This window comes from Megachile rotundata, chromosome 10 (assembly GCF_050947335.1).
Source record: "Megachile rotundata isolate GNS110a chromosome 10, iyMegRotu1, whole genome shotgun sequence".
Lineage (NCBI taxonomy): Eukaryota > Metazoa > Arthropoda > Insecta > Hymenoptera > Megachilidae > Megachile > Megachile rotundata.
Window position 1 is genome coordinate 12137388 of NC_134992.1, and position 23637 is coordinate 12161024.

Genomic DNA, 23637 nt, shown 5'->3' on the forward strand with positions numbered 1-23637 from the left:
TTTGTGGTTTGAAATAGCTAAGTATGATGCAGAAATTTTTTTATTTTTAACAAAATGTCCACATTTCGTTGCTTTAACTCCTTGTCGTGACGCACTCACAGCTCGAATTTAACAAATCTTATTAAAATTGTTAATACTCAACTTAAAATTTAGGTCAAAAATATTCGCAACAATTTTTGTTTAAATATTATAGTTATGAATAGTTAGTTTGAACTGACGCACCAAATAAATTGTACAAGGGATGAATCAGCCAAAGAATCTATTTCTTGTATAATTATATACACAGATAAATGAAAAAATCGCTAACGAGTATCCCTGTTCCGTAATTTACTTTCCTCTTGGTTACCGAATCCGTTATGCTAATAAATTCAAGGTATAAAATTGAAAACGCGGGGTTAAAGAGAACAGAAGTGGAAGAAGAAAGGAGTTCCGTGTTACCGAAGGGAATAGAACAATCATCAAAGTCATAGTATCGTGAGCCAGGTAATTACGTAAGAACGAATCCATTAAGAAATACCAGTGTACTTAATAACGAGCACGATAACGAACCCGCAGAAACACGGAATTTAACCTCGAACTTCCGTCCGCGGTTCACACGAATACGGTCCCCGAACCTGTGATCGTTTTTCTTAAGTACAGTCAACGTCAAATGTGTTCGCATTCGATGGCACATATATAGAGGCAGTGCTCGTGAGATAATTATGGAAATGAATTTCGATCGTTAGGGGGGCGTGGATGCTGGCTCCTCCGTGACACGACCTGGCCTCGACCGGCCAGGCCCGCCTACCACCGTCATTTTCCCCACAATTTTCGTGCCTGCGTGTAAACACGCCGAACGGTATATTACCCGTTTGGTGCACCGATCTCTTCTGCAACGGCGACCTTTCGGCAAAAACAATACCTATCGACCACTAACATTTTCTTCCAGTCCGATCGTGAAATTAGAGCTTGGCTAAAAGGTTGCATTTGATCGGTACCTGAAATTTAACCCTATTTCCTGATAGTTCAACAATGTATGGGTAAACACATAACTGTAGCAGGTTATAATTTCAGGTAAAATTGGAACTACTAGTTAAGAGGAAAGTAGTAGTGCAGGAATAATGAACTATTGAAACGTACAATGGCGTAAAGAAATAGAAAGAGTGAAATAGTAACGCGGCATTAAGTAACACCCTCACCCATAAGTAGCTGACAGTTTTCCATATTCCATGCATGGTAGATAAGATACAGAAGAAGAAAGACGATATCGTCCCACGTAAGTCCCACATATCATTCTAAGAATTCATACGGGTTCCATAAACGCTTCCGGACTTGGAGCACGTACGTACGTATGAAAACACTCGAAGGAAAAGAAATTTATGTAGTAGCTTTATGGTGTCTTAACTGCTTAATGGATCATCCGGCGCATCACTTACAAGATATAATACAGCACTTAAATAAACACGTTCAGTGCCTGCGGCCAAATAAATTCTACTCGGCCAATTATGCAACGATGTCGTTTGTTTCTTGTTTCGCGAATTCTTCGATGCATTCTCACGGTTCGCGAGTAAAAACCAGAAGCAACAACCCGCATATCCGCCTTTTCCTCATTGATTCTTCTTATCATGTAAATGACGAGTAGTCTGCGATTCCGGGGAGTCGGTTAATTTGACCAATGACGTTCGTGGGATAACAGTCGTTAAATTATCCCGTTGGAATTAAATACGCAGCTGTTGGATCCCGATGGTCTTATGCTCCTAATTGCAACCAGCGACGTTAAGCAATCTTGTACGCGAATTCCTGGTTCATGCAAATTCACGGACACCTCGTTACCATTACGCGAACTATCTTTTCCGAACGCATTAACGCGAATTGGTCTGCCTTTAAGGTCGTTAAGGTCTCGTGAATTAATAACGTCCTCCGCAACGAAGTAATTAAAATTCCCTACCAGCGGATAAATGTCCTCTAAGGGAAGGTATAGAGTTAATCTGACCCATCGAAATGGGATGCAGATATGCCACCTCACCCGAACGGGTATACTATGCAAACTACACATCCACCCTCGACTACGCCACCACCGTAGAGTATTGACCTGGTCCAATCAAGGGAAGACTTCATTGACTCCATTGCTAAGGAATTTTAATCTGGATTCCCATCATTACATTGAGAAATACCCTACAGAGTTTAGAGAACCTTCTAAGGGAAGGTACACCTAGGTATCTAAAAGACTTAATTCAAATCAACTTGTATCCCGTTCCAGCCTTTACACCAATAGTCAGCAAAGTTTGTTGCAAAGTTCAGCAACAAACAAATTATTTTTGCGTAGAAAATACTTGGCATGTACCTCTAATGTCATGGCCGCCCGGTTAATAATTTGAAAAATAATTTCCTACATCGAAGGAAAATAATAAACAGAAGATATCGCCTCAGCGCGTGGATATCCAACGCGTAGTAATCCAACGTGTAGTAATCCAGCGTGTGGATATCCAGCGCGTGGATATTCAACGCGTAGTAATCCAACGTGTAGTAATTCAGCGTGTGGATATCCAGCGCGTGGATATTCAACGCGTAGTAATCCAACGCGGAGGAGCCCTACGCGTAGTAATCCAACGCGTAATAATCCAACACGTAGTAATCTAGCGTGTGGATATCCAACGCGTAGTAATCCAGCGCGTGGATATTCAACGCGTAGTAATCCAACGCGGAGGAGCCCTACGCGTAGTAATCCAGCGCGTGGATATTCAACGCGTAGTAATCCAACGCGGAGGAGCCCTACGCGTAGTAATCCAACGCGTAATAATCCAACACGTAGTAATCCAGCGTGTGGATATCCAACGCGTAGTAATCCAGCGCGTGGGTATTCAACGCGTAGTAATCCAGCGCGTGGATATTCAACGCGTAGTAATCCAACGCGTAATAATCCAACACGTAGTAATCCATCGTGTGGATATCCAACGCATAATAATCCAGCGTGTGGATATCCAACGCGTAGTAATCCAGCGCGTGGACATTCAACGCGTAGTAATCCAACGCGTTGTAACCCAGCGTGTGGATATCCAACGCGTAGTAATCCAGCGTGTGGACATTCAACGCGTAGTAATCCAACGCGTTGTAACCCAGCGTGTGGATATCCAACGCGTAGTAATCCAGCGTGTGGATATTCAACGCGTAGTAATCCAACGCGTGGATATTCAACGCGTAGTAATCCAACGCGTAGTAATCCAGCGTGTGGATATCCAACGCGTAGTATTCCAGCGCGTGGGTATTCAACGCGTAGTAATCCAGCGCGTGGATATTCAACGCGTAGTAATCCAACGCGTAGTAATCCAACGCGTAGATCCGAGATCGTTTCTATATCATCCTCCGCAACGTGGCAATAAATACGTACAATAAAATGCTAAGCGCCACGCTCTTCTGACAGCGACTCGGATTAGAGGCGTACGCCGCGAGGCGCGTGTCATCGTTCAATAAATTGACGAGGAAAAAAACGGGGTAAGAATTATATTCCGCGTGACGGATGCCACCGGTTCGTTTAATTTCTGCACCGGCATAAATAAATATATATCAGATAGAGATCCGATGGCGAGATCGCTGCATGTCACCCGGCGCAGCCATGGAATTCAACGCGTGACAGCTCGTTAGCGACTATGGATAGAGTCGTTCAATCGTGCAAAACGATGAGATCGTCATTTATCATTTCTGCGAAGACCACGCGCGTGAAACCGCGAATCGAACGAGTAATTTCGCTCGATAGCCTGCAACCATCTGTGTTCGACGTCTCTGTGGTCGATCTGGCCCTTACGTTTTATGTCGGGCATCCTCGGTCGCTTTTTTAGTTTTTCATCGAAGCACAGTCGCGAGACATCGATTAGGGGGGAGATCGAGATCGTGATTTCAGGATAGCAGGACACTCGAGCTCGTGCGTTCAACTGTCACTCTTGGTTAGTTAAACTTTATTAACATTCTTTTTAGGCCATCTTGGTATCTGGAGAGACGTCGGTGCAGTTAGTCGACGAAGGAGTGGTTTTGAAGAAATCAGAATAAAAGCTGTTGTTTTAGAATTTGCTATCTTACTATTCTGTTTGAATAGAATGGTTTGATGAAACAAGAGTGAACCAAGTACTGCATCGTTCGGATTCTTGGTATCCAGAAGTAAGCCATGAGAACCAACAGAAAGCACTTTCTACCCAAAAACGACATCTAAAAGCTTGTTTGTTCAGAGGCATGTACGAACGTAATAACCGATGAAAAAAGATCGATCTCAACCCCGTATCATACATTAATTCTATCCGTCCATCTTTCTGTCTTATTACCATACGCGGAGAACAGAATATTGCAACAACGATGATCCAAAGATTGCATCCTCAAACGATCAGTCTATCTTGCAGCATTGTACGTTTTATTACAGACTGGTTCGTGCAATTTGAATGCTACGTACAATATAATCTAACAGGTCTGACATCGACCTTCCTTCGCCGATAGCAAAACTTCAGCGCTCACCGGAAGTATAATATAAACATTACAGAGTCGTTTTAACCGTGTTTCAAGAGCGCACGGTAATTTCAACAACGTCCCTGTAGTTAATTAAAGAAAAAGAGGATAAGACGAAACGGACTTCCTCCGTGCGCCGATACCGTAAATACCGACAGCAACGTCACCGATTTCTTTCTTCATTATTTTCTCTCTCTATTATCGCTCAACAAATTGTAACGCTGCACCTTTTAATTAGAACGAATTACACTGTTTGCATCTGAGCGACCTCGTATGGAAAGATAAGTAATGACCCCGATAACTATCCTATCGTGTATTTTCGCTATGAACCGAGCCTTGATAAAGCCATTTTAATCTGCCAATGATTCAGGTTCGAAACGCGAATTATACTTTCGTAATTATTACCAGGTACATTGACAAGGAATTTTTAAATATAGACTTCGAGCTTCTTTCGTAGAATCCTAGAATAGGATAATTTACGGAAATACGTCGTGTAAATATCCTGTGAAAGTTTTTCAGTCGCAGCTTCATGACGGCTTAAGTTCACGAGTCAGATCTCGTCTGAAACTTATACAGGGTGCCTCACAACTAGTGTAACTTTTGGAATTATGTGGTGGGATTCGAGATTCTGAACAACTTTTCCCTTTACTAAAATTCGGTGTGAAGCTTCGTTTTTGAATTATTAAGGAAAAACACGGACCAATCAGAGCGCGAGTACGCATGCGCGGACGCGAGAACGGCAGCTTCGAATAACGCGTAGTATTCCAGCGTGTGGATATCTAACGCGTAGTAATCCGGCGCGTGGATATTCAACGCGTAGTAATGCAACGCTTGGTATTCCTACGTGTTATAATCCAACGCATAGTAATGCAACGCGTGGTAATTCTACGCATAGGAATGCAACGCGTAGTAATCCAACGCGTAATAATTCAACACGTAGTAATCCAGCGGGTGGATATCCAACGCGTAGTAATCCAACACGTAGTAATCCAGCGCGTGGACATTCAACGCGTAGTAATCCAACGCGTTGTAACCCAGCGTGTGGATATCCAACGCGTAGTAATCCAGCGTGTGGATATTCAACGCGTAGTAATCCAACGCGTGGATATTCAACGCGTAGTAATCCAACGCGTAGTAATCCAGCGCGTGGATATCCAACGCGTAGTAATCCAGCGCATGGATATTCAACGCGTAGTAATCCAACGCGTAGTAATCCAGCGCGTGGATATCCAACGCGTAGTAATCCAGCGCGTGGATATTCAACGCGTAGTAATCCAGCGCGTGGATATCCAACGCGTAGTAATCCAACGCGTAGTAATGCAACGCTTGGTACTCCTACGTGTTATAATCCAACGCATAGTAATGCAACGCGTGGTAATTCTACGCATAGTAATGCAACGCGTATTAATCCTACGCGTAGCAATCCAATGCGTAATAATCCAACACGCGTAGTAATCCAGCGCGTGGTAATCTAACGCGTATTCACGAAACTAAAATTTGAGTTACTACGCGATGGATTACTACGCGTTGAATATCCACGCGCTGGATTACTACGCGTTAGATATCCACACGCTAGAATACTACTCGTTATCCGAAGCTGCCGTTCTCGCGTCTGCGCATGCGTACTCGCGCTGTGATTGGTCAGCGTTTTTCCTTAATAATTCAAAAACGAAGCTTCAAATCCCATTTTCGCAAAGGGAAAAGTTGTTCAAGATCGCAAACCCCACCACCCAAATCAAAAACGAAGCTTCAAATCCCATTTCTGCAGAGAAAAATCTTATTCAGAATCAGCTACCCCTCATTTCAGGAACACCAGTTGTGAAACACCCAGTAGAGGTCTACTAACTACTTGACCTTCCACATCACCCGTCCTTTATTCGCGGATTTTCATTTTTACGCGGTATCGGTCAAGTAACTGGCTTCCATCGGCTGCCAATCAATGACTCGGCTTTATTGGACAGAGGATATTAAATGTTGGCGGTAAAAGAGAGGCAGAAGAAGGATGAGAGGAGGGGACTCGGTTGCTTCCGGAGCCGTGACTTCTGTCGGTCTCTGTAATTAGTAATTACAGAGTCGAGCCGGGAACAGCAACAATATGGTGTCTAAAGCTTGGAGGAATCGATGGGACGTCGATGACCCGACGGGAGATTTTTCCCGTATGGCCACTTACGCGAATCTATCGAAATACCATTGGCAGAAGTCAGACACGCTCGTTAGGTTAGACGCGCTTACACGCCAGATTACGCCCGCCGAGGAGGCGAAATTAACACCCGCTAAAGCGGTTTTTAAGTAATTACCTGACGGTGTATACACAACTCATAGCTGTTTATTCCGTACGCTTCCGCGAGAAACTTTCAGACATGATTTGTTAGATTTGCTGGGTCTTTCTTATTCGCCACGCATTTTGTTGCCGAGTGTTATTGCATCCTTGCTTGTTTGCATATAAATGTATTTGTATTCGTAAGATTTCAACGCTTTATATCACCTAATCGAACAGCACGATGTATGACATGTATAACGCATCGACTAATCAATTAGAACAAGTCCACGCAAAGATTTTGCAGAATGTTCTATTTCTCCCGTATTTATCATAATCACAGATCAGTGACTAAATCATATTAATCGCATAACATCGCAGATGAAATAAAAATTGTTCCCACCCATGGTAATTACCTTTATCAGCGAGAAAAAGCACTCTCGATAATCGGTGTGAAATAATACGAATAAAGTGTTTTCCCGCGTTTTTTATTTCCACGGCAACCGGTGTGGCATCGCATAAGCCTAATCGACACATAGACCGTCGAACTGCAAGAAGATCGATCGTTGAATAACCGAGCGAAACGATCGAACGAATAACGGGGCAACGAGCAGCGTGAAGAGGATAATTGAATGAGAAACGATGGGATTTTTATCGAAGCAGATCCGCTCGGATGTCGAGCGTCGATCAGACAAGATGAAAGCACCAAACCTGTCCACGATAACAAACGTTCCTCTTTTTTCACCTCCCTTTGTATAAACCATTCAAGTCCCGATCGATACAAGCTACTCCCGATACAACCTTCTCTCGAACACCTTCCACGAGATTTATATAATATAAACCGTGCACTGCTGCTGTTGTTGCTTTCAGTTTTATTCTCGTCTCGTTACGTGGTCTGCCCTGATCGCTCCGGTGACTACTTTCGCTGTCGTGGTTCCACTCGCCGGGGAATCGCTGCTACGATTATCTGTTCTTTGCTTTTCTCGATATTTACGCGCGAAAATTATGGACGTTCAAATTTTGTGCGAAGAATCCTCTACAGATCTCTACATCCTCAGGTGCTTCGTATACGAGTTAAGGAAGGCAATACCTTTAGTCTCCTGAATTTCTAACTTCGCAAACTTCACATATATCAAATTTTTATGTACATATAGTCTCTACATCTGAAACCTTCAAATCTCCAAATTCCTCATATTACCTTTTCCCATATTCTCACACTCCTCGATTTCCCTATAACAGCACACATCTAAAATTTTCAAACGTCCATCAACTATCCTCCGAGCAGAAGAAGCGCGCGAAATTTGAAAAATTTTAATCGCTCGCTGCAAACGACGAAAAACGTTGGTTATAACTTCGCCCCGGTAATGTTAATATTACTATTACTATTACTTAATCCATTACACGCGTGCAAATTTACAGACTACGGTAAGTTGTAATTGAATCGTCTCATCTGTTTCTGAACGTACAAATAAACTGATACGACGGAAGTTCGAAGCTAGCACGTACAAATTAGAAACGAATGAAATACGCGTCGGTAGAGTTCGAAGCGTTCATTCCGTTTCCCCATGGTAGATTTATTTAATTAAGTTCGTTTACGTGACGCCGATTGGAGGAATAGTTGGCGCCAAGCAGAGACTACCTCCGTGGGCTCCAATTAACCCTTTGAGAGCACAGTTTTTTCTCGACGTACGCTTGGCGAAGACTATATTTATTTATTTATCTAAATGTAGATGCAGGTTGTTTGCATGGAAACCATAAATTAGAGGATGCTCTTTTTAACATTTATTTTCCGCGTCAGATGTCTTTTATAAAATTACGATCCAAGTTTAATTGTGCAGTTATATTTTACTTGTTCCGAGGAAATTATAGAAATTCCAAAGGTATTAATATTATATTTGCGAGAAAGATAATATCGTTGATGAATCGAGGAAGAATAAATCATACGTGTATCCTTGAAGAGATTAATAAAAAGTACTATCAGATCGCACAACAATTTTTTTTTTTCAATGAAATATTGCAGAAGATACCTCTTGCAGAAATAAACTTTTTCCCAGCTTTATTTTTTGCGAAGGTTTTCGAACCTGCACACGACCTTCGTAAAAGGAACTTTGACCATAAGAAAGGCAGAGCCATGTTCGCCAAGTTATACACGTGCTGGTCCTCTAATCTGATGGTCATTTACGGCGAAACGACCAACAACACCGTGTCGCTACAAATTGATTTCGATCTACTAGAAAACTCAGAACGTCCCGTTTTTATGCTAATAAATTAGTATCGTCTTTCTGAAGGATCAAGCATTCAACTGTCCAGGAAGTACGTACAAGGAAGATACAAAAATCGACTGTCTGTCACTTCAGAAACACCTTCGTCTTCGTACAATGAACGTCCAAAATGTTCTTGCAAATTATTTTCTCGTCGAGGATTTGCATACGTTTCGCTCGAAGGCAGAGTTATTGAATTTTTATTTTGTGGTACGTTCAACAGTTTGGGCGATTTGTATGGCTGGGTGAAAAGGTGTCTGGATAATTAGTGGTTTGAGAGTTTGTGGATTTGGGGAATTAGGTGTTAGGAGATTTGAGAATTTGGGGATTTGGGAATTTTGGGACTTGGGAATTGGGATTTGGGAATTTGGGAGTTTTGAGATTGAGAAGTTTGGGGATTTGAAGATTTAGGCGTTTGGGAGTTTCAAGGTTTGAGAGTTTGGGGATTTAAAAGTTTAGGTGTTTGAGAGTTTCAAGGTTTGAGAGTTTGGGGATTTAAAAGTTTAGGCATTTGAGAGTTTCAAGGTTTGAGAGTTTGGGGATTTGAGGATTTAGACATTTGGAAGTTTCAAGGTTTGAGAGTTTGGGAACTTGAAGATTTAGGGATTTGGGAGTTTCAAGATTGAGAAGTTTGAGGATTTGGAGATTTAGGCGTTTGGGAGTTCCAAGGTTTGAGAAGTTTGGGCATTTGGAGATTTAGGCATTTAGGAGATACAAGATGCGGAAGTTTAGGGATTTGAAGATTTAGGCATTTGGGAGTTTCAAGGTTTGAGAGTTTAGGGATTTGAAGATTTAGGCATTTGAGAGTTTCAAGGTTTGAGAGTTTGGGGATTTGAGGATTTAGACATTTGGGAGTTTCAAGGTTTGAGAGTTTGGGAACTTGAAGATTTAGGGATTTGGGAGTTTCACAATTGAGAAGTTTGAGGATTTAGAGATTTAGGCATTTAGGAGTTTCAAGGTTTGAGAAGTTTGGGCATTTGGAGATTTAGGCATTTAGGAGATACAAAATGTAGAAGTTTGGGGATTTGAGGATTTAGACATTTGGGAGTTTCAAGATTGAGAAGTTTGAGGATTTAGAGATTTAGGCATTTGGGAGTTTCAAGATTGAGAAATTTGAGGATTTAGAGATTTAGGCATTTAGGAGTTTCAAGGTTGAGAAGTTTGGGCATTTGGAGATTTAGGCATTTGGGAGTTTTAAGATTGGAGAAGTTTAGGGATTTGAAGATTTAGGCATTTGGGAGTTTCAAGGTTTGAGAGTTTGGGGATTTGATGATTTAGACATTTAGGAGTTGCAAGATTTGAGAGTTTGGGGATTCAATAGGAATCTAAAAATTCGGGTATTTGGGGATTTAGACATTTGAGAGTTTCAAGCTTTGGAAACTTGGGTATTAACCCTTTGCACTCAAAGGTAATTTGTTTGCAAACAGCAACTTTAAAACTTAGTTAAAAAGTTAAATGAATTTTTGTTGAGGTTACTATTTCTCTACGAATAATTTCCACTATTGTCTGTTTTACTATGTTCATCACACGTGTTATATTACAGAATCAGTTAAAAAATGCTTATTTCAAATTATTGTATTAAATAAAATGGTGACTGAGAGTCACCTCTCGAGCGCAAAGGGTCAAGCATCTGAGAGTTTGAAGATTTGGAAGTTTGAAGATTTGATAATTTAGTAACACGAGAGTTTGGCTATTTGAAAGTTTTAAGATTTGATCATTAGTAGACTTGTAAATTTCTACATATGAAAGCTTTAAGATATGAAAGTATATAAACTTGAGAATCAAAGAATTTATCAAAGAATTTTTCTAAAGGACTTAGACTTAGGATGAGTACATCGAGATTTAAGTTTGAATTTAAAGAATTTAAGAAATTGGTTATTTAGGACTTCGAAAGCCAACCAAATTGAACAAGTTGAAAGCCCATAAATTCGCAAGAGAGACTATTTCTGAATATTCACGACAACATAATGCCAAGAGAAAAAGGAAAATGGAAAAAAGCTGACGGTATAATACACTGTCGTGTAACATGCGAACGATCAAACGTGAATTAAAGGCTGTCTCGGTTAGATTGATTATCGACAGATCGAATGGCAATCGTGGGTAACGAGCGGGCAGAGGATAACGTCTGTGTGTTACTCACGCTTGTTATATTCGTTTCAGAAGCGCGGAAGTCCGTCGAAGATTCTTCAGCTTAATAATACATTCTCCGGCTGTCTGGATACAATCCGGCTACCCACGGTTCAAGGATAATCAATTTGTTACTCGCGCCTCGAGAATGCCGCGTAAATATCATCGATCCGTTACCATCCTCTCCTCAATTAAGCTCCTTCGAATCCTCTGCCGTGATCCTCTCTCGCAATTACGTAAAAGAACCAACAGTTTAACGATTGCCACGATTTGTCTATTGTTCCTTTCGGTTTTTTCTAACCACATTCAAATTTCAACGAAGGCTCCTGAGATTTTATGAACGGAGACTTTTTCGTCAAATTTCTTTGAGAGACTGAGAGTAAGTGGAGTGAATTAGAGATGTTAATTTACTCCTAAATTATTTAACACGAATCTGACGGTGTTGATGCGGAAATTAACATGTAAATTTCGTTTAGAGATAAAATGGAATCGATCCATCTAATTATTATTCGGTTAATCACACCTTGTTATCCCATTGTGCTCCTGTCAAAGTACGTCAATCTAATGTAGACCGATTCGTCAAACGCAAATACCTTATTATCCCATTATATCCAATAGGTTGAAAGGAAACGCGATTACAGGTAACAAAAGAGCTGATCAGCTAAAGGACATCGACGAGAGAAAAAAAGTGTTAAATCACTTCGTGGTTTGGTGGCAATTTATTAACGCAAATTATATGGTTGGGTCCTAACTTATCTTTAGCTTATCTTCGTTGACTCCCGTATAAATCGTGGTATGAATGAATTTTTGAATGTGACGAATGAAGAGGTTTGATGCTTAAGATCGAATAATCTTGCTAAGAGGTCTATTAGCGCGTCCACGAAAAAGCCGTTTTCTTTCCCGCGTATCTTCCGTTCCCGCATTATCGCGAAAGTATCATAGCCGGTCGCGTTTGCCGCAATTAACCGGCACAACATAAACCAAGGTGTTAATCACAATTCCCGTGCTTCCAACAAACGGATCCGCTTATAATTGGTAAACGATTCGTAATTACGCGTCACGATTGCCGATAATGAGAAGGGGGATAGAGCAGAGGTAGCAAAACTGACCGATAAATTATCTTCGTCACAAGAAATCCAATTACGCTTAGAGGCCCGGCACGGTCATAGCACAATAACACGAAGACAGATATCCTCTATACAGCGCTAGACGCGGTAAACACGATTTTACGGTCGCATAACAGAGAAAGTACTTCTCCGTTCTCGATAACAGATGAAATTTCAATTACGTCTAATTATATGTACGGGATGTACTATTACATGGTACATCCAATATATTCGCTATAAAAACGGGATACGTGACTGTGCTGTATCGAGAACTATATCGTCGAACTCTAATATACTTGCATGTCGAAATATTTATTACATAACCTTGCATACCTATGCATCTAGATTCTCGTATCTCGAAAAATTTATATCCCTATATATCTAAATTACTATAACCTTACATCTCTACGTATCTATATCACTGAATCACCGGGTTATAATACACCAATGTCCTGATATCCTTATGTTCCTATATCTCTACATTTCCATATCCCTAGATTCTGGTATCTTTAAACTTTGATATCAATATAATCCAATATTCCTATATACTGATATCCCTAGATCCTTATGTCGGTAAATTTCAATGTCACTAGATCCAGAAATCCCCAGATTAAAAAATCCAGAAATCCCCAGATTAAAAAATCCAGAAATCCCCAAATTCAGAAATCCCGAGATCCAAAAATCCATAGATTAAAACATCCCTAGACTCAGAAATCCCTAAATCCAGAAATCTCCAGGATTCCAAAATCCCTAGATTCAAAAATCCAGAAATCCCTAGATCCAAAAAATCTCTAGATCCCGAAATGCTGAAATCTCCAGGATTCCAAAACCCCTAAATCCAGAAATCCTCTAGATCCCGAAATCCCCTAGATTCCAAAATCCCTAGATTCCACAATTCCGAAATCCCCTAGATTCCGAAATCCCTAGATTCCAAAATCCCTAGATTCCAAAATCCCTAAATTCCGAAATCCCCTAGATTCCGAAATCGCCTAGATTCCGAAATCCCTAGATTCCAAAATCCCTAAATTCCGAAATCCCCTAGATTCCGAAATCGCCTAGATTCCGAAATCCCTAGATTCCAAAATCCCTAGATTCCAAAATCCCTAAATTCCGAAATCCCCTAGATTCCGAAATCGCCTAAATCCCGAAATCGCCTAGATCCCGAAGTCCCTATATCCCGAAGTCCCTAGATCCCGAAATCCCTAGATCCCAAAATCCCCTAGATTCCGAAATCTCTAAATTCTGAAATCCTCTAGATTCCGAAATCCCCTAGATTCCGAAATCGCCTAGATCCCGAAATCCCTAGATCCCGTAATCCCTAGATCCCGAAATCCCCTAGATTCCGAAATCGCCTAAGTCCGGAAATCGCCTAGATCCCAAAATCCCTAAATCCTATAGTCCTAGATCTGATATCCCTAAACGCCAATAGTAGTATATCCCGATATCATAAAATCCCTATAAGAAGTTGATATGAAAATTATTCCTATTTAATCTTGTTTCCAAGTTGAAAGAAACACTTAAAACGTAGAGCAACACGATGCCAATGACGATGACAGATTTGAGTTAGGATACAGGGGGGGGATCGCTAATTACTAACCACGGAATATCATTACACATCGTGTATACTCACGGGTATCAACGATATCGATGATAGATTACAGCAAAAAGAAAGGAGATCCGGACGACCAGACAGACAGATGACCGGGTTGGCTATTGAAAAAAGAAGTAGTAACGACGCTTTGTTCGCGGACAAATGATCGTCACGATTTGCATTCGACCGAGCCAGAACTAATGAAAACGCTTCGAAGAAGACGCGTGTACGGTTGATCTTTTACCGAAGAGAAAGCAACAGGAGAAGTTACACGGAGGTCGTCCGTGGAAAATGGTGATGAACGTTGTCGGACGTTAAACTGGTGCCGTGGAAGCTGGAGCTCGTATGTATCCATCTCATTTGCCTACTGGTGCTACAGGTTTCGGGACTTAGGAATTTTTAAGTCTTCCAAGTTTTCGTACCTTACAACCTTAGAAGCTTGAAACATTTGCATTGTAGCACTTTGGAATATCGAAACCTTGAAACTTTGGTATGTCAAACGCACGAACTGCAACTCGGACTATCTAAATTTCGAACGGTCTAATACATAAAAATGACAAAGAACAATGTTTCTGTTCGAAGACATACGTCCGGTACTTTCGAAGAGAAAATCGTGCATTAAACAGGGGTCTAACGATTTCTATAAAATAACAGTGAAATGGAAACAACAATGGAAAATTTGTTCCACTGCGGTTTGCCGTTCACCGTTGCCCGTACAAGTGGTTCGAAGCTGTAGCCGATGAACGAAAGCGTGACAATATGCAGAGCGCTTAAGGAAAGACACTGTTGTTCCAATCGATTCCCACAACGGCAACGATGTGTGACGCGATAATGGGAATACGAGTTCTCGATACCAGTCCCTTTTCTTTTTTTCCTGACATTGTTAATACCGTTTATGGAAGCAGGAAACGCAGTTGAACTCGATGTACGCGCGAATACGCGTCGTTCAAAATGAAGACATTCAAAGGTGCAGATAATATTGCGATAGAAATAAATAGTTATACTGATCTTTATCGATGTAATATTATTATCAAAAATAAAATGAATTTGCTGTTCACAAGAAATTAATTAAGCACTAAATTTCTACCAATACACAGTCTTCGATAAATTGTACAATCGTTATTTGCTATGAAAAGAGAGAATAAAAATTGCACTTGCATCAGTGACATTCGAACGAGTAATAAACGGGTAGCGCCATCTGGCGGTGCGATATGTAAACAGAATTGCGGAAGAAGATTTTGCCGCGTAAAATACTTATTAAAAATTATGTATAACGGTTAATAACATTTATGATACTAGACATCGATGCTTGCAAATATAATGTTTCTGAAAATTCGATATCGTAGGACGTAATAATCTTTACGACTTGCAAAGTATCGAAGTACTTGTATATTGGTCGGAGTCGAGAAATGACTTTACTTACCGCAATCGCGATGCAAAAACTGGAATGCGGTGCACAGCGACATGTCTGCTTATGTCTCCACTCGAGTAAATTGAATTATCTACGACCGACACACAATCACAAAAAAATCGTACCAATCTTCCGACTGACCACTTCGATCTGTAACAAGATGTAGTTTCTAATAACTTCGATTTGTTCGAGCGGTCGTTACTAATAAATTCAACTTCGTACTTACCAGTTTAAAACTTGTCAATTTTTGTATTCGTCGAAAATGATTCTAAAGAATAGATATAAATATATTTATGTCACGCACGGTATATATGTACACAAATAGAAAATATAAGCACACACGACGTACGAAAAAAACCGCTCCAGAAAGATTCGTTGTGCCCGGACTAACTGCGCATGCGCACATGATCACTAACTGATGAAGTGCGCGGTACTTTGAAAACTTTTGAAGAAAGATAAAAGTGTAACTCTCGTCGATAATGTATTTTTAATAAGTATTAATTACATAATTAATAATAATAATAATAATAAATTTAATATTGAATTGTATATAAATATATACTGAGTGTAATATTACAAATATGTTTAGTCAATGGTTGAATTGATGCTGAGGGAGCCACCTTCCAGTCGCTTATGGCGGTAAAAATGTCTGGTTACTGATTATCTACACTCTGTTCAATCTCTTGGCGCTGTAACTTCCATGCGATTTGTCTAGTTATGTTTTACAATGTTGTGAACACTGTCGTGGTAACATTGAAAATCCTGCTTTACCTGGGATGCATGGACGATCGATATACCTACCTATCTTTGAAGTATGTAATCGTGCAAGCTGTACGTGTTTATGGATGTTTCAATAGTTGACAGCTGTCAGTCGCACATAGGTTGGTAGTGAGTCACGGCATTGGCAGTGGAACTAGGTGAAGAACACTCACCCCGACAGGTGACTAATACCGTAGGAATTGCTGTGTCTTTTCTGTTCAAGTTCTGTTATCATCTTATTGCGCACGCATTTGCTCGTAGTTAATAGCGGTTCATACCTTGTGACTTTCCTTTAGACAAATCTATCCAAGCACTCGCTTTTTGGCCTTCCAATTTTGTGCTGGTCCAACATAGGTATTGCGCATCATCACCTTTTTGTTCAGATGTCCAGGTATTTTTTGTAAGAGCCCATTTTATAATTTATTTTGCAAAATTAGGTGTTTTATCGTCTGTGGCGGGCAACATTCAATATTGTCGTTTTATTTCACAGCGATATTACCGGCATGGCGTCTAGCTCCGTCAGCCAGGAGGATTTTGACAATGACTTTGAACTTACATCCAGGAGGTCCAGGATCAGGACTGCTAGAGCACGTGTTGTTCCACCCAGGACAGGAGATTCTTCTTCTATAAATTTTCAAAGTATTACAGTGTTTTATATTGTCATTTTTTTGTTATTCAATATCTCGAATACAAATGGTTGTATTCGTAGAGAGTGGACAGAATGTGGAAGAATCTCAAGGAGTATGCGACACCAGTTCTAACAGTGTGCTTCCACCTGACCACGAGAATCAGCAGAATAAGCCTATAATGAGGAAGCAGGACAAGCGGGTAACGGGACGGTGAGTAAGCCAAAAGTTATTTGAGTAAAGTGCTCATGGAGGTAACATCTGGTCATATAAGAATATCCGATAATGCTAGATAGATCCAGTGTAGAGTTTGAGCAACTTGCTAACACTTTCTGGATCTGGTTCTAGTGTCTATAGTGTCGTATCCTGTTTGCACAGGCCAACACATATAAACAAGGGCAAACAGCAACGGGATCGACGGAAACTTAGAGAAAAGAGACGAAGTACAGGAGTGGTACATTTGCCATCAACGGAGGTTTGTCACTGTTTGCTGTCCCGTTAGGGTCCCAAAATCTTAATGACTCTTTGCGGCATTTTTCCGGACTTCAAGAGAAAGATTTTTCCTGTATTGATGCTGATTTTGATATAAATTTTTTTTTAGTCGTTTTTGTAGCTTGCATGTGAAAGTTAGTAATTTTCAATCTATATATATATTATAAATTATTCTCTAAATATTTGTGTTGATCGATATGATATCGCTATTTGACTTCGTTTGCGAGAGCATTTGTTTCAAATGTAATTTGGTGTTCTTAATTTACGTTGACAATGTCTTGCGCGAATGTATCTTACTAGAAAATATAACATTAGAATCGCAACACACACGGAATGTATAACAAGTAGTATTGCACTTAGATAAAGCTTCTTTTTCCGCGCTGATAATAACGATTACCGCGTTTTGGCCGCGAGCGTTAAGGATATTGGCAAAAAGTTTGTGCGTGCAAATCCGTTGTTACTCCGCAATGTAATTTCGTTAGCTACTTAATTCTGCAGAGTACAGGAGGTAGTACAGGAGAGGATGAGGAAGATCTTAGTGGCACTTGTCTTGAAACTAAACACAACACACATCACAATGAGTTCCTTGATCATGAACTCATAGAAGTAAGTTCGTGTGATTTATCATTTTTCTTTTCTCTTATTTATATTTTTATATTTGTCCGTGTGGTCAAAAGTCGTATCATATGATACAGAAACTATGTATGTATGTCAAACTACACGTGTTTCAGGAACGGACAGCAAAAATCTTTACACAAAGGCGAAACAAAAGGTATAAAAACATTGGGATATCTATAGTTGGTAGTGACTATATACATATATATATAATAGAGCTTTAGTGAAATTTAGTAGTTACTTGTAATAAACTGCTGCTGCTTTTTAGGCATTACCGTACTTCCTACAGGTCATGTATAAATAGGCACATTTGGTAAGTGCTACTGTACGTGACAAAGTACAATTAGGCACGACCTGTACGAAGTACGGTAGAGCTAGTAGATTCTTTTAAATACGAGCCTGCGTATTGTAACGAGTACGTAAGTCCTTTGTACATCTTTTTATATAATGATACACACATGGAATCGATCAAAATCGCGTAAACCATAAAATTACGGATAGTGTCTTGTGATACACTAAAGCGTTAACCAAGGAAGAAACACTAAATAAGTGAAAGATGATAAAAAGTTTTAAACATTAACGAATTAAGGGTCGTGCCTAATATAACATCATAGGCAGTTCGAATTAATATAAAATCATGCGTATACTAATATACGAATATTAACATATTATTTTTAGCCATTCCGATTTGGAAGCAGATGACGAAGAATTTGATTCCTTAAATCAATCTGACAGTGTCAATCAATCAGATCATGGAAATCATGAACCGCAAACGTCTGTCAACGCCGCCAATAAACCAAGACTGCCTACGCCAACTGGAGACAATCCGCATGAAGTATTTTTTCAATGTTCATTAATTAATCAACGGTGCAGAAACGTCGAAGTATTTACACGCATTCCTTCTGTTGAAATTTCAGTTGATTGAACGGGCACAAGAAGAAAATAGAAGGCTACTGTCCCTTCTAGAGGATCGGGATCACAAGATAATGGCTCTCGAGGCCCGTCTTCTTCAGCAGCAGCACGAAATGGCTATAGAACGAGAACGGCTTCGAGAGGAAAATGCAGCGTTAATTCGTGCTATGGCAGCACTAGCGAGTAATTAACTTTCCTTTATACAAGACAGTCTGATCTATCAGTTTTTATTGAATCGATTTTAGAAAACATGGGTCAGAGGTTTAAAATGCTATACGCAGATATATATACTAATAGTTTATAATTACTTGTGAATTTACTTGTTAATAATAGCTGAGAGAGATAGCGAAACAATTTAAAAATAAAAAAATACAATTAATAATCATTTAAGCTGCAAGAGAATCAGGGTAAGTTACGCGGTAAACATTACAGCCAATTGTATTGCTATTTTGCAACAAGCAATAGATCATGATATAGACATACAAAAATAATCATCTTTTATCGGCTTCAACTATAGAGCTTCAATTACATGAATTCAATTGCGTAGCGTAAAGAATCATTGTTTTGCGCCTTTCATTAGTCGAAATCTAATTTCGAGGAATAAATTCTGGTAAATATCTTTTTCTAAGAAAAGAGGTGCTCCAGTTTGTTATATCGTTGTTGTTAGACAAGAAAGTGAATAAGGCATACATTGATGTAAATTTATGCTTAACGTGATTTGAAACATTTTTTAATACTGTCTTGCGTTGCAAGGGTTGCAACTGCAAACTATCGTCGCTGTTTTATACTCTAATTACACGTGAACTATAAGATAGGTCGGTGAAGGGCAGATCAAGTGGCCGCTGAAGAGCTTACGGTGGATGTGGTGCAACGATAAGATATCAGAGATCCATAGAGATCTCTAATTTACAAATTTATGAATCTTGAAATTTATAAATTTTAATTTTTCAAATTTCTGCCCACGAGTTCTTTGATGAGCACTTGAGCTGCTCATGACTGGGGTAGGCCAACCACTTTATGGAAGTGATCAACGTCGCCCGAAACCTCGACTGTGCCAATGATTTTGTTGCACAAATTTAGGAGCATCGTCCGATTAAACATTCGAGGTTGGTTAGACAGTAAATGCAGGGAAAATCAACATCACAGACGAGATTCTGTGCGCGATATTGTCACTGTGTGGTCGATACAACCTTCGGATCCCGAAAGGCGGATATAAGTGACTGAATCCATACTGATTTATATACTTAGACTTCAGGTTATATTTTTCTGTTCAATGTCATTATTTTATATTATATTTATACTATCTTGAAAAAATATTGTTAGTAAGTATGATAAATATGGGAAACGTGTTTGCAAATTATAAATAAAATAATATTTACTATATATTCTGTTGAACTAGTACATAATATTGTAAATTTATGTTCAGCATGAATGTTGCAAATATTTTATACCGATCGATGAGGAGTGAATAAGGATATTCACAATTTCTACGCCTAAGGAGTACTTATATTTTAAAAAAGAACACTATTGTATAGAGGATATTTCAAAAAGTTGTACAATCTGAAAATCGTAGATTCTCCATATCAAAATAGATTGATGTCTATTATCACTTTTACAAAATGTGATTTCATTTTCGAAGGTATTAGCGATTGAAAACTGGATATTTTGAGTTTGAATTGCTCACAGAAGACGCATATCCAATTTTTAAGCGCAACTAATACTACCAAGAATATCTTACATATTATTGTTTAAAACATTCCTCATTTGATAGAATTTGAATTTATTCTGTTGGTTTTATGTTTAGTTATCAACATAAAAGTGGAGTGAAACTGATTTGTACTGAAGTTATACGAGTTTGAACGAGATCGAATGCATTTTTTTGTTCATGCCGCGAAGTGAGACTCGACTGTTTATTTTCATTTTATTTGTTTCTATTCCCTACAACTGTATAAGAGTGAGATGCGAGAGAAATTGTGCTAAACTCAGCAATTTTTAAATTCTTTTCCATGCAATGCTTTTAATAAATAAAGAAAACTGTTTTTATAATGTACAATTTTTAACGATAATTATTACGAATAGTGTGTATCGCAATAAACTAATATGCTATTAAACTTTCATTTATCATAATATCCTGAAATACTATTATTTTTCTATGTTCATTAATGTTTAATTAAGCTTAAGAAGATACACTGTGCTAAAATAAAGATGTTATAAATATTATATTTATTATGAACAAATAAAACTGTTTATCCATCGGAATAATGCTATAGCGCGGTATTTTAATCATAGTTCGGCATTTCGTTGCTAGGTGGCGCTGACAGAATCATTTGGTTATAAACAATTGTCTATTTTTAGTTCAATTTCTCAAATATTTTCTTTATCGTTCAATGAAATAACGTTTAATAAATTACCGGACTTATTAACAAGTCTCGGGATAAAATATTTTTTCACCAAAGCTAAAGAGAAATCTACTTTTTCTTTAGATGTTACCTAGATAGTAGCTCTGAATAAATCTTATTTGCGAAACCACCTAGCAATTTTCAAGATAATATTGCGTCATTTTGAAAAGCCCGCCAAAGTTTCCGAAGCTTGCTAATGGACAGCGTTATGAAATCAGTAAGTACCGCCAGATTCTTCTTTCTGTACAATTTATATGAAATGTGTGGCTGCCAAGAAGATGTTTATTAATTCCTAGTTTAGTATATAAATATTTAAGTGATAAAGATGTTATATATATAATAGATTCTTCAGAAGTCATCCAAAAATTTACATTAACCTTTCGAACAGGTACAGTGCATGAATGTATATACATATATACAAATTTTTGTAACCGTCAACGGTTCAGCATTGACGGTTAAGCACGCGTTATCGCGTGGGCCGATATTTAACGACGAAGATCGAATCGAGTGAACAATGATACACGCTCTAATTATTATTTTCGTGCATTTTTGTTTAGGTACGCAGTGAAGACTCGCTATATAGATTATTTGGTGTATGTTTTATCGTGAGAGGCTTATCGACGTAAATTTGAAAGTCAGTACCTAAATTTCTAAATTTGAAGATTTGTTAACATCCTAATTTCTAAATTCGAGAGTTTGACGGTATACAATACTTTCAGGTTAATATCGAAGAAATATCCACGTGCTCGAGAAAGCAGATGAGTTGAAGCGGAAATTTGGGCCGAAGGTTCCAGCAGTTCCGGTTGCGATGCTCGCCTACAGGTCGTTGTATACACGTTAGTATCGGGGCAAGATCCGGGCGAAGGAGTATCAGGAAGAATGGAAAGGGGAATGTCGGTCACTGGGCCTTTCCTCGCAATGACGGTACTTCGTTTAGCGCCCCGGGGCCATCTAGGAATGTCGAAGCAGCACAACTCGAAGTGTCTCTCTTCTTCGTCTTTCTGTGTACCCTTCTACTTCTCTAAATTGGTAACGCTCGTGTTGGCTGCGTCTATCCGGTTCGCGTCTCTGCAAAATAAATTCGATGCACAAACTAAAGTGTAAACTCGCAGTCGATTAAACGTAAATTATGACTGCATGCTTGCGCGGGTATACTTTAACGATAGTTAAAATATTTATCACAATTATGGGATATGCATTAGATTAGATCGCATATTAATATAAGTTTGATGAACGCGACGATGCAGAATTTTAATACATTAATATCCCTAATGCAAGAGATAATACATTAGACTTCCGTACGCGAAGCGAATCTATAACTAGCGTTACCTGAATATTTTAGCATTTCATAAAGATCAAAAGCTGCTTTTTAATTAAATAAGAGCTACTTCTTCATACACGTTTGAACAGTCGTGAGCTTTCATACACCAAAAAGCTCAAACACGCGCTCAAAGAGACGCCTTTTTAATTCCGACGAGCATCAAAGCATCTCCCTTGCAACTCGCCGTTTACCACCGCGTGCAGGTGTTACGCTTCTTGGTGGGTTACATGAAACGAAGTAACAGTTAAAGCCGGGTATTTAAGTTAGAGTCACTACTCTAAATCAGCTTACCCTCAAAGTTTTCAAGCTAACAAAATTAAAGTAAAGTTTGCTCGGAAAAATATACGGTCTGTCCAATTTAAATGTGCGCGCGTAATTATTTCGTTAATTATTTACAAATATTATTGCTATTAAAAACGATGCGGTTTAACTCGGCTACGATTTAATTCAACGTTCTTTAATTCCGCATAATCAGATTCGGTGCGTTTCAATTTCACGCAATTCAATTCTACGTAATCCGATGTGTTTCAATTTGCGGTAAATTGCAGTTCAATTCGACCCGCGGTTAAACTGTACAGAGAATTAATAATTAATAATTTATTTTAGGTAGCGAGTTACATTAACCACTCCAGCCATACTATTGGAGGACTTCCATTTGAAGTAAGGCTTAGGGAGAAGTTTAAGGAACATTTCCGTTTCCCGAACAATACCGTTTCCACATTTCCTGGTGAGTCTGCGGTAGACTGCTAAGCGAGGAACAGAGATTCGAAACGGGAAAGCAAACGAGGCGCGGTTTTACGGTGTATTTCCATGCCTATAGTCAGAATAACGCGAGTACCGTAAAGGTGCAGAAACGGGTCTGGGTTGGAGGATCGAATTCCTCGCGTACCGACTCGAACCACATTAATTTTCAGGCTGGCGCGCTAGAATTACACCGAATCCTTTCGGCAAAGGAAAAATGGAAGGTAAGAAAGATGGGCGTGTGCACAGTTTTCTAGGCGAAGCCTATTGGCTCGCCTACCTCTGCGGATGCAGAGCTGCTGCTGTAACCGCACTTTTTCGTGTCTACAGGCAATACTACGGATAGATACCGTAAAGTTGCAGGAGGTATACGTTCCAGAATAGAATTCCGGACGTGTCTGCGCGAGCCACATGAATTTTTCTCCTAGCTTATGCTGGGTATCCTTCGGATTCTCTTCAGATGTAGAGGATGAGACATGCAATTGGGTCAACTTATGAAAGCTTGTTAGAGTTCAAGAAAAGCAGAAGGAAGTATACGAAGGTATATTT

The 23637-nt window shown here is 39.3% G+C and overlaps 3 protein-coding genes and 1 long non-coding RNA gene across 12 annotated transcripts in view; 1 reads left to right on the plus strand and 3 right to left on the minus strand.

Moving 5' to 3' along the window:
• RpS11 (ribosomal protein S11) overlaps window positions 1-7622 on the minus strand; it is a 352472-nt gene extending 344850 nt beyond the window's left edge. The window contains exon 1 of the mRNA XM_076536282.1: window positions 7618-7622. The gene's annotated coding sequence lies outside the window, so the exon portion shown is untranslated. The remainder of the gene's footprint in view (window positions 1-7617) is intronic.
• sano (CABIT domain-containing protein serrano) overlaps window positions 1-15598 on the minus strand; it is a 224240-nt gene extending 208642 nt beyond the window's left edge. For all 3 annotated transcript variants that reach the window (XM_076536256.1, XM_076536255.1, XM_076536249.1), the window contains exons 1-2: window positions 15450-15598; window positions 15236-15373 (exon numbers count right to left, since the gene is read on the minus strand). The gene's annotated coding sequence lies outside the window, so the exon portion shown is untranslated. The remainder of the gene's footprint in view (window positions 1-15235; window positions 15374-15449) is intronic.
• Window positions 15599-15955: 357 nt separating this feature from the next.
• On the plus strand, window positions 15956-20010 carry LOC100881361 (uncharacterized). 7 transcript variants are annotated; one of them, XM_076536272.1, is made up of 10 exons: window positions 15956-16163; window positions 16279-16373; window positions 16473-16621; window positions 16692-16821; window positions 16957-17083; window positions 17599-17706; window positions 17832-17872; window positions 17984-18028; window positions 18394-18550; window positions 18633-20010. In XM_076536272.1, exons 2-10 carry the CDS (start codon window positions 16366-16368, stop codon window positions 18816-18818), a joined length of 951 nt encoding a protein of 316 aa, XP_076392387.1. In that variant the 5' UTR covers window positions 15956-16163; window positions 16279-16365; the 3' UTR covers window positions 18819-20010. The 7 variants fall into 7 exon arrangements, with proteins under 7 accessions (XP_076392387.1, XP_012145593.1, XP_012145597.1 ...); XM_012290203.2 differs by having other exon boundaries at window positions 15957-16163; window positions 16279-16382; XM_076536273.1 differs by having other exon boundaries at window positions 15962-16163; window positions 16279-16382; window positions 16987-17083.
• Window positions 20011-21275: 1265 nt separating this feature from the next.
• Window positions 21276-23637, minus strand: part of LOC143265238 (uncharacterized) — a 35053-nt gene continuing 32691 nt past the window's right edge. Inside the window, exon 2 of the long non-coding RNA XR_013039557.1 lies at window positions 21276-22094. This is a non-coding gene — a long non-coding RNA (uncharacterized LOC143265238). The remainder of the gene's footprint in view (window positions 22095-23637) is intronic.

What these genes read in the sequence shown, in the direction of transcription:
- LOC100881361 (XM_012290203.2), top strand. An exon ending in GACAAGCGGGTAACGGGACG is followed by an intron (nt 16,822 to 16,956) that starts GTGAGTAAGCCA and finishes ATCTGGTTCTAG; the next exon opens with TGTCTATAGTGTCGTATCCT. An exon ending in TGTATAAATAGGCACATTTG is followed by an intron (nt 18,029 to 18,393) that starts GTAAGTGCTACT and finishes TATTATTTTTAG; the next exon opens with CCATTCCGATTTGGAAGCAG.